Source organism: Homarus americanus, unplaced genomic scaffold (assembly GCF_018991925.1).
Source record: "Homarus americanus isolate GMGI-L3 unplaced genomic scaffold, GMGI_Hamer_2.0 scaffold31037, whole genome shotgun sequence".
NCBI classification, from domain to species: domain Eukaryota; kingdom Metazoa; phylum Arthropoda; class Malacostraca; order Decapoda; family Nephropidae; genus Homarus; species Homarus americanus.
The window spans coordinates 4,384,264-4,399,955 of NW_024722227.1; the positions used below are offsets into that span (position 1 = coordinate 4,384,264).

General features: G+C 41.0%; 1 protein-coding gene across 11 annotated transcripts in view; it reads left to right on the forward strand.

Annotated features, from left to right (window-relative positions):
- Positions 1–15,692, forward strand: part of LOC121862318 — a 144,174-nt gene that overhangs the window by 93,967 nt on the left and 34,515 nt on the right. For 10 of the 11 annotated variants that reach the window (XR_006088213.1, XM_042360484.1, XM_042360485.1 and 7 more), the window contains one exon: positions 14,701–14,924. Coding sequence is in view for 9 of the 11 variants with exons in the window: in XM_042360484.1 (XP_042216418.1) it covers positions 14,701–14,924 (224 nt within the window). In the remaining 2 variants the exon portion in view is untranslated. Of the gene's footprint in view, positions 1–2,750; positions 2,866–14,700; positions 14,925–15,692 lie in introns of those variants that run through there. The other variant, XM_042360490.1, reaches the window with a different exon arrangement.

Genomic DNA, 15,692 nt, shown 5'->3' on the forward strand with positions numbered 1-15,692 from the left:
TGTGTATGGGGGTATTATGTTGTCAGTGTAGCAGAGTGTGTATGTGGGGGGTATTATGTTGTCAGGTAGGAGTGTGTGTATGTGGGGGTATTATGTTGTCAGTGTAGCAGAGTGTGTGGGGGTATTATGTTGTCAGTGTAGCAGAGTGTGTGTATGTGGGGGGTATTAGTTGTCAGTGTATGTGGGGGTATTATGTTGTTAGTGTGCAGAGTGTGTGTATGTGTGGGGCATTATGTTGTCAGTGTAGCAGAGTGTGTGTATGTGGGGGTATTATGTTGTCAGTGTAGCAGAGTGTGTGTGTATGTGGGGGTATTATGTTGTCAGTGTAGCAGAGTGTGTGTATGTGGGGGGTATTATGTTGTCAGTGTAGCAGAGTGTGTATGTGGGGGGTATTGTTGTTAGTAGCAGAGTGTGTATGTGGGGGTATTATGTTGTCAGTGTAGCAGAGTGTGTGTATGGGGGTATTATGTTGTCAGTGTAGCAGAGTGTGTGTATGTGGGGTATTATGTTGTTAGTGTAGCAGAGTGTGTATGTGGGGGTATTATGTTGTCAGTGTAGCAGAGTGTGTATGTGGGGGTATTATGTTGTCAGTGTAGCAGAGAGTGTGTGTATGTGGGGGTATTAGTTGTTGTGTAGCAGAGTGTGTGTATGTGGGGATTATGTTGTTAGTGTAGCAGAGTGTGTGTGGGGGGGTATTATGTTGTTAGTAGCAGAGTGTGTGTATGTGGGGGTATTATGTTTAGTGTAGCAGAGTGTGTGTATGGGGGGATTATGTTGTTAGTGTAGCAGAGTGTGTATGGGGGCATTATGTTGTTAGTGTAGCAGGTGTGTGTATGTGGGGGTAATATGTTGTCAGTGTAGCAGAGTGTGTGTATGTGGGGGGATTATGTTGTCAGTGTAGCAGAGTGTGTATGGGGGTATTATGTGGTGGCAGAGTGTGTGTATGTGGGGGATTATGTTGTTAGTGTAGCAGAGTGTGTGTATGTGGGGGGTATTATGTTGTCAGGTGTAGCAGAGTGTGTGTGTGTGGGGGTATTATGTTGTCAGTGTAGGCAGAGTGTGTGTATGTGGGGGTATGTTGTCAGTGTAGCAGAGTGTGTGTATGTGGGGGTATTATGTTGTCAGTGTAGCAGAGTGTGTGTATGGGGTATTATGTCAGTGTAGCAGAGTGTGTGTATGGGGGAATTATGTTGTCAGTGTAGCAGAGTGTGTGTATGTGGGGGGGTATTATGTTGTCAGTGTAGCAGAGTGTGTGTGAGTGTATGCAGTCAGTAATGGGGTAGAGTGTCAGTAGGTAGAAGTGTGTGGTACAGGAACACCAATAAGGCCAACACAACACACGATAATAAGTCTTTCCTTCACAGTTTTTGTCGTTCATGTTATCTATAAAGTGTTCATTAGTTAATAGTTTTGTTTCTTAATGTTAATATTTTACTCACAGTGTCGAAATCTGTGTTTGTGAGATAAAGTTAATTAGACTCTGCCATTTATCGTTGTTTTGGTTTTGTTGATTTTTGATATTTGAAATGTCATCATAAATGTCAACATGATAATTTTGCGTAATTCTTTAATCAGTGATAAATAGGTTAACATTTTAGCTGTGGTGTTTCCGCTGATATCATTAACCTTTGGCGATAGCTGGTGAAATATTAAATGGGGTTTTGCCTGAAGACCCATTTGGCAACAATTTCTGAGTGGTTCAGTATATGGAGGGTTGTGTCTCATGGGTAGGCCCAGTGAGGCGATGTTGTCAGGTTATCAGCAGGTGTATGGGCTTGGCGTAAGGATTATTTTAGTCAGATAGTGTCATCAGCTGGCACCACGCTCGCTGAGTGGGGAACCCGGGCGGGAAGTGCCATGGTTGTTACGCTCGCCGAGTGGTGGTCGTGTTCTGAACTGTTTAGTGTGTATCAAGCCTGAGTACTGTGTGTTGGTGCCTCAGTCGTGCCACAGAGAGATAGTGGGCGCGGGCACAACCCCCAGAGAGATAGTGGGCTCGGGCACAACCCCCAGAGAGATAGTGCACAGTACTGCTCCTGACTTTGCACCGACCCCCCCCCCCACAGTGTTCAATATGAATAACTCAGAGTAAATCGTATTAGATGATGAGGATGAAAGAAATATCGGTGCGTGTTTATTTACAGAGAGATAAGTCTTACAGTAATGCGGCAACACGCTACAGCATGACGAAGCTTGGTCGTGACGCTCCCTGCAGCTCTGGGGGCTACCGGGTGACGAAGCTGGTGCACTCCTGACGCCGCCAGTGATGCCATAGGTGACCACCACACTGAGCCAACAACTCTCGTCACCACCACCCGCCCTCACCCACCACACACTTTATTGACACTTAGCGGACTGTGTGGGTAACTTCTATAAGCGTTTAGTAATGAACATTTTTAGTGCACTTCTGATAAAAACAGTGTCTTTTTAGTTTACGAGTTAAGTACTAGTGTGTTGAAGAGTAACTTATTTCTACAAGTGTATAGTACTTAACACTTATCAGTGTAGTGTTGAAAAAGTGTCTTTAAGTTATACAAGTGCTCGTGTGTGGGATAAAAGTTAGCCTACAACAGCCTATTGTCAGTTGAGCTGGAGGTGTTTCATTAGTGCTGTACTGTATACGTCTAAGAGTTGTGGGGGAGTGTAGTGTGACTTGGTGGTGTGGTGGAGGTGTATACAGTAGTGTGATTTGGTAGTGTGGTGGAGGTGTATACAGTAGTGTAACTTGGCGGTGTGGTGGAGTGTAGTGTGGTGTGGTGGTGGACGCGTGCAGCCAGCCAGTCGGTCAGTAGAGAGAGATGCTGATAGATGATCCGATCTTCTACCTGGCGTCGTACGTGTACCAGGCCGCCTCACCTGACGCACGTAAGTTGTCCAGCCTGGAAGTAGATTATTACGGTGAGTCAATCACTTTACCTGGATTAATGGTGTGAGTGTAGGAACTTTACCGGGTTCTGTAGGAGGGTGAGAGTGTAGGAACTCCGGGTTCTGCAGGAGGGTGTGAGTGTAGGAACTTTACCGGGTTCTGCAGGAGGGTGAGAGTGTAGGAACTGCCAGATCCTGCAGAAGGGTGAGAGTGTAGGAACTTTACCGGATTCTGCAGGAGGGAGAGGAGGAGGAGGAGGTGTTACTAGTCTACAGGTAACATCCACGCCCCTGTGAGGTAGTGTCATGGCTCTACAGGGACACGGGAAGATGAGGTGTGTTGTGTGAATAATTGGGAAGATCAGAGAGGCTAACGATCTGATTATTCCTATTATTATTATTATTAGGTTAGGTTAGTGTTAGGGTGCTTAATCCTCAGGTGTAATAAGCTGGGTTGTCTAATCCTGGGAATGATGGGCAAGCTGTAACAGTGATAGCAGCAGTGTGTGGTGGTGTGTGTACGAGGAAGCTCTGTCAGGCCTCACACCACCTGACAATGACAGGGAGGTCCACCTGTTGGTCTGTCTGACTGTCTCTAATCTCCATCTCTCTTGTATACAACATTTCGTATTTTAGTAACTTTCCCACATCTTTTCATATTTAGTAACTTTCCCACAACTTTTCATATTTTTAGTAACTTTCCCACAACTTTTCATATATTTAGTAACTTTCCCACAACTTTTCATATATTTAGTAACTTTCCCACAACTTTTCATATATTTAGTAACTTTCCCACAACTTTTCATATATTTAGTAACGTTACCACAACTTTTCATATATTTAGTAACTTTCCCACAACTTTTCATATATTTAGTAACTTTTCCACAACTTTTCATATTTTTAATAAAGCCTTGAGCTGGAAACAAGAGGAGGCGGTGACTTGTGTATCGTCTCTGTCAATACCTGGCGTTTACCTCTTAGTGATCTGACAACACCGAGCCGTCCACGTTACCTTACACAACCCAGCCAGTATAGATACACAACAGACTCCTTAACTACATAGGTTAGGTTAGGTTAGAGTGTGAGGGAGGGACCAGGGGCTAGGTTAGGTTAGGTTAGGTGTGAGGGGAGGGACCAGGGGCTAGGTTAGGTTAGATTAGAGTGTGAGGAAGGGACCAGGGCTGGGATTGGGTTAGGTTAGAGTGTGAGGGAGGGACCAGGGGCTAGGTTAGGTTAGGTTAGAGATGTGAGGGAGGGACCAGGGGCTAGGTTAGGTTAGATTAGAGTGTGAGGAGAGGCCAGGTTGGTTAGATTAGAGTGTGAGGGAGGAGGGACCAGGGCTAGGTTAGGTTAGATTAGATAGACGTAGACAATTTTCAGGGGACGTTTTAAGGACATTGAAGACATGTATAAAAATTCCTTTCAGGTGTGATAGAAATAAAAATCTGAGTAGTATTGTTATCGGTGCATATAAAGATTAATGTGTGTTTGTATGTAGAGAGAGAGAGAGAGAGAGGCTGATGTTATATTAAAAATTACTGAATGTCTTTTAATGTTTTTATTTATCAAGGTTTCTTTTGGAATTGTTTTTTATTTTCAGTTTTAAGGGAAAGAAAAAAGTTCGATGTGTGCGATGAGGATAATAATCGGGCATCATTCCTCTGTTCCGGGCTCTTTGATCACGGTGTGGAGGGTGTTGGGGGTTAGGGGAGGGTGTGTGGTGGGGTTAGGGAGGGGGTGTGTGAGTGGGGGGTTAGAGGGTGTGTGTGTGTGAGTGGGGAGGTGTTTGCGAGGAGATGGGAGGTGTGTGTGGAGTGGGGTTAGGGGAGGGTGTATGTGTGAGTGGGGAGGTGTTTGCGAGGAGATGGGGAGGTGTGTGAATGGGGATGTGTTAGGGGAGGAGTTATGTTGGGGAAAGGAGGTATGGCAAAGTGTATCAGCTGTTAGGAGGGAGGGTGAGGAGTTTGGTGGGGGGGGGTGAGGAGGATAAAAATATTCCCCTCGAGGAGAAAGATTTTGGCATTATTACAGACACTGGGGGTAAAGGGACGGTGTTTATGCTCCTTTAACCATTTATGTAATGGTTCTCAAGTACTTGATATTTCCCCCGAGGCGGTGCTGTTAGTGGTGTGGTGATGGTGGGGATGTGGTAGTGGGGGTTGAGGTACATGTGGGATGATGATGGTGCTGCTCGTGGTGTGGTAGTGGGGGTTGGTGATGGTGCTGCTCGTGGTGTGGTAGTGGGGGTTGGGATAGTGGTGTAGGTAGAACTGGAGAACAATAATTATTATAGTTTAATCTAAAAGAGCTTATTAATTAAAGAAAAGTGGATACAATTATATTCACGGTTAGTTTAGTGTTGGGAATTTGTGCCATGGTAAATTGTGGTCGATTTCCTCCCTGTTTGTCGTGTTCGTTCGTGGAGTGGTTACTGTCTCTGGTGCAGGACGTGGAGCCCCGGGTGAGACTGCTGGCTGCTACCCTAACGTGTGATGGTAATTGAGTTAACAGACTTCAGTATTGACGTAGGTTTAGATAGTGTTTATTAAAGGTGTAGTTTGACCATAACGCGATGATGGCCTCCACTTGATGTTTCTTTACACACGGATTTTATTTTCTTCAACATTTATCTCATTACATCGTACATTTCTCATTTTTGGTGTCGCATGAAGCGGGTCCTTCTCTGAATTGGTTTATATTTTGGTTCTGTTCGAGTTGTAGCTTGAGAGGTGATCGATACTGGTTTGTGTGTGCAATATATATATATATTTAGAATATATGTAAATTTATTCTACTTAAATTAACGGGAATAATATTAATGGTGGTTGTTGTTTTATGCGGGTTGTAGTAGGTTTTCAACAAGACAGTTAGTGCTCTAGGGCAGAAAATACCGCCCAGATCTCCATATTTGGACGCATCTGGTATTGATTGGTCGGATGATCGATGAGTGTGTGTGTGTGTGTCTGCCCTGCACCCTGAGTAAAGATTAAGGGAGAGACCGATTTAAGGGTGACCACTGTGTTAGGGTCAATATTGCACTGTGTTGTGAGAGGTAGTGCCCAGCCTGCATATTAATGAGGGTGAGTAGCCTGCCTGCCTGCCTGCCTCTCGTGGTGCTGCTGGGTGGTTTGGCAGGACACAGGTGCTGGCTGTCGTGGTTATAGCACAGGTTCCGGCTGTCGTGGTTATACAGGACACAGGTGCTGGCTGTCGTGGTTATACAGGACACAGGTGCTGGCTGTCGTGGTTATACAGGACACAGGTGCCGGCTGTCGTGGTTATACAGGACACAGGTGCTGGCTGTCGTGGTTATACAGGACACAGGTGCCGGCTGTCGTGGTTAGTAAGGTTAATACCGCTTACTATCATTATCTACCCACGTTCTCCACACATCACACTACCTGCCTCATGAATCTTACTTGGCTCATGATATTATGGTGACCAATTTTCAGTATGAGGAGGTGGTGTGGGTACTGTAGGTGTCACCACCACAAGAGGTGATGATGATGATGATAAAAACAATAACATTCCCAAACATCAAGAACCAATTTTGAAGAATTAAATTTTGAATTCATTTGTACTGAAGAACCGTTAGCATGTTGATAATGATGCTGCATCGTGGTGTTATTTATTATTTTAAGTTATAATGTAGTGTGTATCTTAGGGTATTAGAGAGAGGAGGAAGGAGCAGTTTTGACTTCCGTTTACGAAGAATAACGGGAGACTCAATGTGTGTTTACACTTAAAGAAGATTATATAATTGTGCACGAAAAAATCCTTGTGTAGGAGACAAGTTTAATACCGAGTATCAGTTATAATGTTCCCACATCCTGGTCACCTTCAACCCCTGCGGCCTCACCTGTGTTGATGACTCCTGCTGCCTCACCTGTGTTGATGACTCCTGCTGCCTCACCTGTGTTGATGACTCCTGCTGCCTCACCTGTGTTGATGACTCCTGCTGCCTCACCTGTGTTGATGACTCCTGCTGCCTCACCCTTGCTCCCTGTATAAGGAAGATGGGATGATGGTTGGTGTGTTCAGGAGGTTCCGGGTTATGTATTGGGGGTTGTGAAGGGGTTGTAGGTGGTGTGATGTGGGTGAGAGTGGCGTGCGTGTTGTGACTTGTAGGTGTAGGTGGTGTGTTGTGGGTTTAGGTAGGGTGGTGTTGTTGTGAATATTAATGATAAATAGGACTATTAATAAAGGCCCAGACATCACTCGAGTTATAACTAAGCCAGGTAGACCGCGCTCACCACGACTCATTCACAAACACACAATATAAAGTTGCCTCACAGACACCCACCACCTGTATACCTACTTGAAGAACTCTTTAAGGTGTGTCTAGCCTTGACATTTCCATTTCGTACCCTTGTTATGAGTTGGTTGGTTCGTAGTATTGATCGGCAGCCTCCTGGTGGTGGTGGTGGAGACGATAACCTTGTGAGATGTTCCCTCTCTCACCTCCGTCTCCGACCGGCTGATAGAGTGTGTGTGTGTGTGTCGGTGAACGGAAAAAAAAGTCACAGAAAAAGTCACAATTTTCGTTAGGGAAAAAGTCACAGGTGTTAGTGGTGCACAAGCTACTGGAAAATGCTATATAAGTAAAACTACTATCACTGGGGGTGAAGTGCTCAAGTAAAAGAGAAAAGTAGCCTGATTGGAGACCACATAAATAAAAGTAAAAATAAAAAGTAACTGACTGTACAAGAACTTAAGTACTGAAAGTAAAAGGTAATTCTCAAACAAAATTTATAATTAGCCATGAGACGCAACATTAAAATTTCACTAATGATGCGCAGTTTATTAGGCAATAAGAAAAAAGACTTGAATTGGCACACATCACTTTGGGTCGCCACATATATACTTACTTAAAGTATAGTGTAAGATATTATTTATTACAAAATTCAACAACTCTTCAAAGTCCATAGTGTAAACACGTCTATCCACAGTTTACACTGCTCGCTATACTGTACATTCACTGATAAAGTCTTACAAAATCCTTCCAAGTTTCAAGAGCAGATGGTTTTAAAAAATATCGTCTCCCATAATACTGACACTGGTTTCTGGTACAATACGTAATCGGCCACTTGTTATCATTGTACCAGGATTAGTGACCTGTTAGTGATATACCTGAGTTACTGGGTTCAACCTCTTTGTCACAGTCAGTGTCAACATTTCATAGGTGACAAGATTACAGGGGGTAGTTCAAGAGACAAACGGACAGACAAATAGGACCTTTAACCCTGCTAATCTCCCAGGTGAGGTCATACTCTTGTAAACCTCATTGTTGACCTCAGATTGCTAGGTCAAAGTTCATAAGGACTTACTGACGGCAATTCCTCGTTTTTTTTAATGTTTTCGTATATCTGAACGGCGGCACCAAGACAATAAGAACGAATAGCGAGGGGAATGGTGGGAAAGTGCTGCGTTATTGTGATTGGCTGGGACAATAGCACGCATCTTTTGCTATGTTCTCGATTGGTTATACAAAAGTACCAAAGTAAAACGATTTTGCTTAAGTCGAAAAGTTACGCAAGTAATAGTTAAGATATAAAAAAGTACTTTTAAGTTCTCAAATCCTCCAAAAGTTACTTGAGTAGAGTGTGATGGGATTTTTTGGTGTGTGTGTTTGTGTGTGTGTTATGTGCGTATGATGTTCGTTTTAACGTGAGATTTTGGTCTTGTTATGAATACTTTTTGAGATTCTGTTTTAGTTTTAATTTGCATTATTTTATTCTGGTTTTATTATTTATACTTTTGCGATTGTGATTTTATATTTTATCACTTAATTTATATTAATTAATTTTTCGTTAAGAACAGCAACGTTTGTGTGATAAACTGACAAAATATTTCTTAGTGTTGATTAAGTTATTGATTTTCATTAAAGACTAATGGTTCTCTCTCTTTTTTTATATACATTTTATATTTTGTGAGACTTAGAGAAACACGACTGTATGCTAGGAAGGTGATGGCGTGTTTGTGTACGGTACATCATTCATGGCGGCACAGCTCACGGAATCACGGATATCCAAATATTCCGGATTACCTGGGATTTTCCCCCTCCTTCCAGCTTATTTCACCTATAGATTAACCACCTTGATACTATTTAGGGGATGAGGTTAAGTTAACGTCAGGGTGGATAATTATCTTAATGTGATCGAGTAATTGCTTAGTAATGAACTCCAACCCCGACATTGAAATAATTGTGCACATTTACCAGGTAATAAGAAAAACACCTGAGTTGGTAATCACATCGCCATTTATTAACAAACTTCACACTACTGTACATTCATTGACTAAGTCTTATCAAACCTTCACATTAAAAACAAAATACTGCTGCTTCGTTACTGGGTACCTTTGTTACTGAAAGAATTGAAACTAGGCGACTGAGAACTGAAGCCAAGCTATACTAAAAGAGCTGTAATGGGGCTACTGAGAGAGACGAGTCAGAGGTAGTCGGGGCGGTAAATCCCTGAGGGTGATGTGTACTCCGCCAGCGCGCCAGGATTACCACTAATGCAGAATTAGTAGACGGGTCCAGCTATATTGGTCCACCAGCCTAGGTTACTGGCGGATCTGTACCTGCTCCTTCACTTTAAGTGGGACTCAGTAACGGGGAGAGAGAGAGAGAGAGAGAGAGAGAGAGAGAGAGAGAGAGAGAGAGAGAATATATACACTGACAATAAGTAATAAAAGGAAGAAATATTGATAGGTCTAGACTCAAAGAGAAAGGGAAGGAGGTAAAGACAAAAGAGATGAGAGTTGCAGTCTAGTAAATTATAATATATTGATCCAATGGTCATCATTATCACTCACCCTTGATATACTAAAGAGACAGGAAAGAGAGAAAGTAATGGAAGAAAATTATGAAAAAGGAAAGAGAGAGAGCTCAAGTATGAACGTTAAGTGGTATCAGTAAGGTAAGTTTCGTCACGATCGTTTTTATCAAGTGCACTGGTGAAATCTCAATGCCAGATCACTGCTTGTTTTTCACCCGTTAAACACTTATTCAGGCGAGGATAGTCAATGCCTACCTCGTTTATCACGTTATTTTAACTCAAAGTCCGATATTGAAGCCGTGATCGGTGATGACGTCAATATAAACGAGTTTCGTCAAGGATTCAATTTCTCAATCCATTTAACTGAAGAAAAAAAAAGGAATATTAGAAATAATCTTTTGTATTACTCGAGTGTTAAAGTGTTTACGGTGTGGGTTTTTCCTGATTCTCACCAATTAGTCAAAACAATAGAATGGGTACGAGAGGACGTTAGCAAGGACGCCAGATCATGTGTTGAAGGAGAGGAGACGCGGACATGCCTGCTCACGAACCCTTGTTGACGCCACTGTCCTACACACACACACACACACACACACACACACACACACACACACACACACACACACTATTATAGTTAAACTAATATTTATAATAGAAAAATAACTGATAAGCATAATTAAACAAATATATAAAGAAAGACGAACAATTATAAAAATAATAAATCCAAACAATTTAATATATCGTAAAAAAGTACAATCATATAATTATTAGTAAATTATACCGGGGCAATGAATTTAAATACTGACTAGAAATCCAGAAATCCGTCAGACACGTATTTTTTTTTCTGGAGGTTGGAGGTGTGCCACTCGCTACTTGGCACCATGGTGTAGTAGTGTCGTCACGGCTAATTAGAGGAGTGGGAAGTAATGCCCGGTAACTGGGAATAGATATTGCGGTCTCTTATAGTTTTGGCGGGAGGAAGAGCTTGTTAGGCTTCGGGCGGTTCCGATTCGTTTAGTATTTCCTGGTGCTCTCTCTCTATCTCTCTTGGGAGCCCTCATAGAAATTATAACATAATAATTCACGAATGTATTCAATAATTAATAGCTCTCGGAATCTTCATCTCCATTTCCCCGAGAAAATATTATATATGTTTTTCTTTCTTCTATTTTCAGTCCATTTCACTTAAAACTTTTGTCTGAAGGAAATATGCAATTATTATTCCTTCTATAAAACTCCATAGTGTTTTTTTTTTTTACAGTAATGGAGAGTTTAATTTAAGAATATAATTAAGTTTTATATAAGAATATAATTTACATATTTATAGCCATTTTTCGTGTCACATAAACTGTCATCACCAAATAAGCTTCATTTTATGTGATCGTCTTGGAAGTTTATTTTTGTGTTAGTTAAGACTTTTTTTATTGGTGGGGGTGATTTTATCTTGATTTATACCCTGTGATTAACTTAGTTTTTATTTCTGGTGCTCTGTACATGCTATCTGATAACCTTTTTAAAAGTAGATTTATTTTTTGGATGTACGACTGTCCTTATTTTGTGTGTGTGGTGTACGACTATTGCCTGGTGTGTTAACTGACATTATACACAAAACAGCAACAACAGGTTAACTTGGCTGATGTATTACTCTTATATCTGGATGAGTAGATACAACTTTCATTCAGCAGTCAATTTTTCCGAGATGTAAAAGTTTGACATTTTTGTGGTGTGAAGAGCAACCCGGATGTGACGTCACGGAGTGTGCTGCCTGGGGGTGAAGGAGAGGTACAGCGTGACCCAATGATTACTGAGTACAATTTCTTCCTTTTTTTTTTAAACAAGTGAATGACGTTTGGATTTCCATTCACGAACATTTCATTTACACTTTTTTTTAAATTAAATAATGACAGAAATTTATAGATAGAAATTACACGTTTCGAGCCGCACAAAGTTAGACACAGTTTCAGTAGAAGTCTGTTTATATCTGATGAGTCATTCCAAATGTTGATGAAAATGCGAGAAGTGCGACGGGAAGAATGGCAGCGCTTAGTTCCGGCGTTGTCTCTGTCACTGAGTACAATACTGCTCCAGGGTGGTTAATGGTCATTACAGATCCGGCATCTTCGTGGTGTAGATTATTATAGTATTTTCTCTTCTGCTTTTAATTTCTTTCTACTCTTATTTTTTCGCCCCCAGGCCTCGTTGTTTGCATTTTGTGGTGATTGTCGTGTTGTAGTATGTATACTCACGTCATGCCTTCTTCATCAGTGCATATGTCCCATGCAGAGGATGGCATCAAGGAGGCCTTTTATGCTAACCTTGATAGAGTGCTAACCTCTAACCCCAGAGAAGATAAGGTTGTGCTTCTTGGTGACTTCAATGCCAAAGTTGGCAGAGATGCTGACATTTGGCAGGGAATCATAGAGAGAAATGGACTAGGCAGGTGTAGTCCCAATGGCCTACTCCTCAGTAAATGTGCTGCACACAACCTCACTATCACCAATACCTTGTTTAGGCAGGCTGACAAGTTCAAGGGTTTGTGGCAACACCCACGATTCAAGCACTGGCATCTCATTGATTACATTATTGTCAGAGAAAGCGATCGCTGAGATGTCCTCATCACCCGAGCAATGCGTGGCTCAGACCACTGTGACACTGATCATCGACTCATCAGATCCAAGCTCTCACTTCACGTCGCCCCAAAACAGCAAAGACAACATGCCTCCAGAAGAGGTTTTAACACTAAGCATCTGGAGGATCCAACGGTAGCACATGCTTTCAGATAGCAGCTTGAACATGGGCTGATAAACAACCCAACAACAAACAACCCAGATCCCAGATCCCAGATCCCAGATCCCAGATCCCAGTGCCGAATGGAGTATTCTCGAAACTGTCTTGACAAAAACGCTTGGCCAGATCGAAAGAATACACCAGGACTGGTTTGATGAAAATGACCCGGAAATCAATGTACACGTTGATGATAAACATGCTGCTTTAACTGACTGGCTCAACAACCCACAGTCTCGGACCAAAGCTCCCACAAGAAGAAAGAGGCAGCCCAGCGCGAACTTCGCAATCTAAAGAACGACTGGTTTAAAAATAAAGCATGTGGACCACAAAAACTTGCAGATCAACACAAGATGCACAAATTTTTCAATTCCACTAAAACATTTTATGGGCCAATCATTCATGACGCAGCCCCCCTTCCGCTCATCCGATGACTCCATAGTTAGGGCAAACCTGAAAAAGTGCCAAATCGACCCCTTCACAAGGGAGACGATTGCTCCACACTGTAACTGTAACGCTTGGAGGAACACCACACGAGAAGGTGTTAATACTTCCGAGTTAGCCCGACTGTAGACAGAGGCAGACAAGCACCCACGCCGGAAAGACGCTGTCAGGCTCCCACATTAGATGTAGCCCCCCCACATGTGCAACATCTGAACGACCCTGCCGGTCCTATATCGGCCTCTCGAGTCACCTCAGAGCTCACCAACGAAGGTGACATCCTGAATAACTCATAATTTTATCATAGCTGGATGATCGTCATACTCGATTTCGAGTGACAGCAAAGTAGTAGTAGTATATTAAAAGATAACTGGAGGAACATTTAGAAATACAACAAAGTAAAAAGAATAAAAGTATTGTGAACAGTGAATTTTGGTGCAAGAGGTGAAATAGGACACGATAATGTTTAGTCACGGCCAAAGTGGTGTCGTTGCGCCTTTCACTCGCATTTTTGTTGTTCATTTTGAGTGTTCGAGCAGTCAGCAGCAGCTGACGTCGTGTGGACCAAGGTAGGTAGATACCTACCTTGGTGTGGACGGTGTGGTGTGGTTGTAAATAATGGTTGATTCTTCACCGTCTATCACGCAGCGTGAAATTTTCACGCTTATATATATATATATATATATATATATATATATATATATATATATATATATATATATATATATATATATATATATATATATATATATATATATATATATATATATATATATATATATATATATATATATATATAATACTATATATATATATATATATATATATATATATATATATATATATATATATATATATATATATATATATATATATATATATATATATATATATATATATATATATATATATATATATATATATATTACTGTAATTAGATGTGGCAAGCCACATGGGTCATTCAAGCCAATATTGTCTGCGGTTTTTCATTCACAGTATTGTACAGTCATGCATTATTGGTCTGGTGGATGTGTTGGATAATTACAGTGTTCTTAAATTCAGTCTTGGTATGGATTTTAATTTACTTTACCTAACTCATAATTGAGTGTTGCCATATGAATTTAATCGCCGAGATTTTTTTTTTTTTTTTTTACTATTGTAGTTCTTTAATTTAGCATCGATAAATTTGACAGTACACTGTAGTTTATTGACAGACTATGGGCTTACAGTGACTACAGTACGGTACTGCACTGTGGTTTTATTGCACAGAGACCAAATTTTGTTTAAAAAAAGAAAAGACTACAATGAACTTACAAGAATAGTGTTAACATGTACAGTATTGTACTGTACATGTGTACGATTGGGACTGATTATTGCTGACGGTGTGAGAAATTATGATTGTTTGTGTAGATGGTTGTTTGGTTGGTCCATTTTGTCTCGTATGGACAGAAGCTCTTATATTTCTTTCCCCGACACTAGATTGCATTTTTTTGCATTAAAATATTGGCCTAATGTTCTGGACAAAAACTCCCATCCAATAAAACACCACCTTGCATTTACAGTACAGTACTGTACACCTAAAAATTTTGGGTGTACAGCATTTTATTTAGAACTCAATGTAATACAAATATTTGATCTAACTGTCTTGGTTATTTATTTACTGTACATTATTTTAATGAAAAGCTAATACAGTATTTGTAAAGCAAGTAAATCCTCATGGACAGCTAAGGTCATAAATGATTTTCTTTATACTCTATACATTGCAGAACATTATGTATATCCCAGGTTCCCACCACACTAGTGTTGACCAGTTCCTTTTTCTCCTTTACAGTACGGGCGGGGAGCGTCATTTTTTTAGTGGGCGTGGGATCACTTGTGTGCTGGAAGCTATGGGAGCACTGGAGAAATGGTGCCGATGGCTCCTCCACGCCACCACCCACGCCCACGGCCTCACCACCAGCCCGTCGCCCACGGGGTATCCTCGCCTCACTTCTGGAGGAGGACCTGGTGCAGGACCCAGATGAATACGAGGATGAGGACCCCGCCTTCATCCAGGTGGGTTTTCCCTCAAACTCAGTGATACTAATACTAAATTATCTTGACCAATATTGTTCATGGTATCTGTTTTATCACCTACTTTACTTAAATATATAAGTTCTCCTGCCATCTTCACCCACTGACCATATTCATACAGTTCTTAATGAAGTCATCACCCATCTCTTCCTTCATTTTATCTTTCATCTACCAGTCAAAATAGTTTTCATAATAAATTTTTAATGGCATTGATTTGTCCCCCATTTAATCACTTAGATTATACGGACCCTATACACTACTGTATTTTGGTAATTGTCTTGTCTTAGGTAGAGCCACATTGAAAGTAAATGAAAATAAAAACTTGATTAATACAAAGGTGTAACCAAGAGGGAAGGCCCTTTAAAATGTATAAAATGTCCCCATAGTGAATCTTAATCTAATTATGGATCATCTTCAGCCATGGAACTGTATGAAATTTCCCTAACTAAAAGATTTCATTTACATCCCATGAGTGAAATCATTCCTAACCTCATTATGATGCTTGCAAATCTCTCTTGTTAGAATAATCGTGGCTATGCCGCTGAACTGATATTTGTATAAGGCATAATTAAAATGTGTAAACTACAGTATACAGTACTGTATTATAAGTTATGAAGTTCAACTTGTACTGTGTATGGAGATTATCTATAGGGGAGATTTAGAAAATCTTGGAATGAAACATTGGAGTACACTATCAACTTCTATGGTAAAAAATTAAACTTTCAGTTTGAATGTGGAGATTAAAAAATC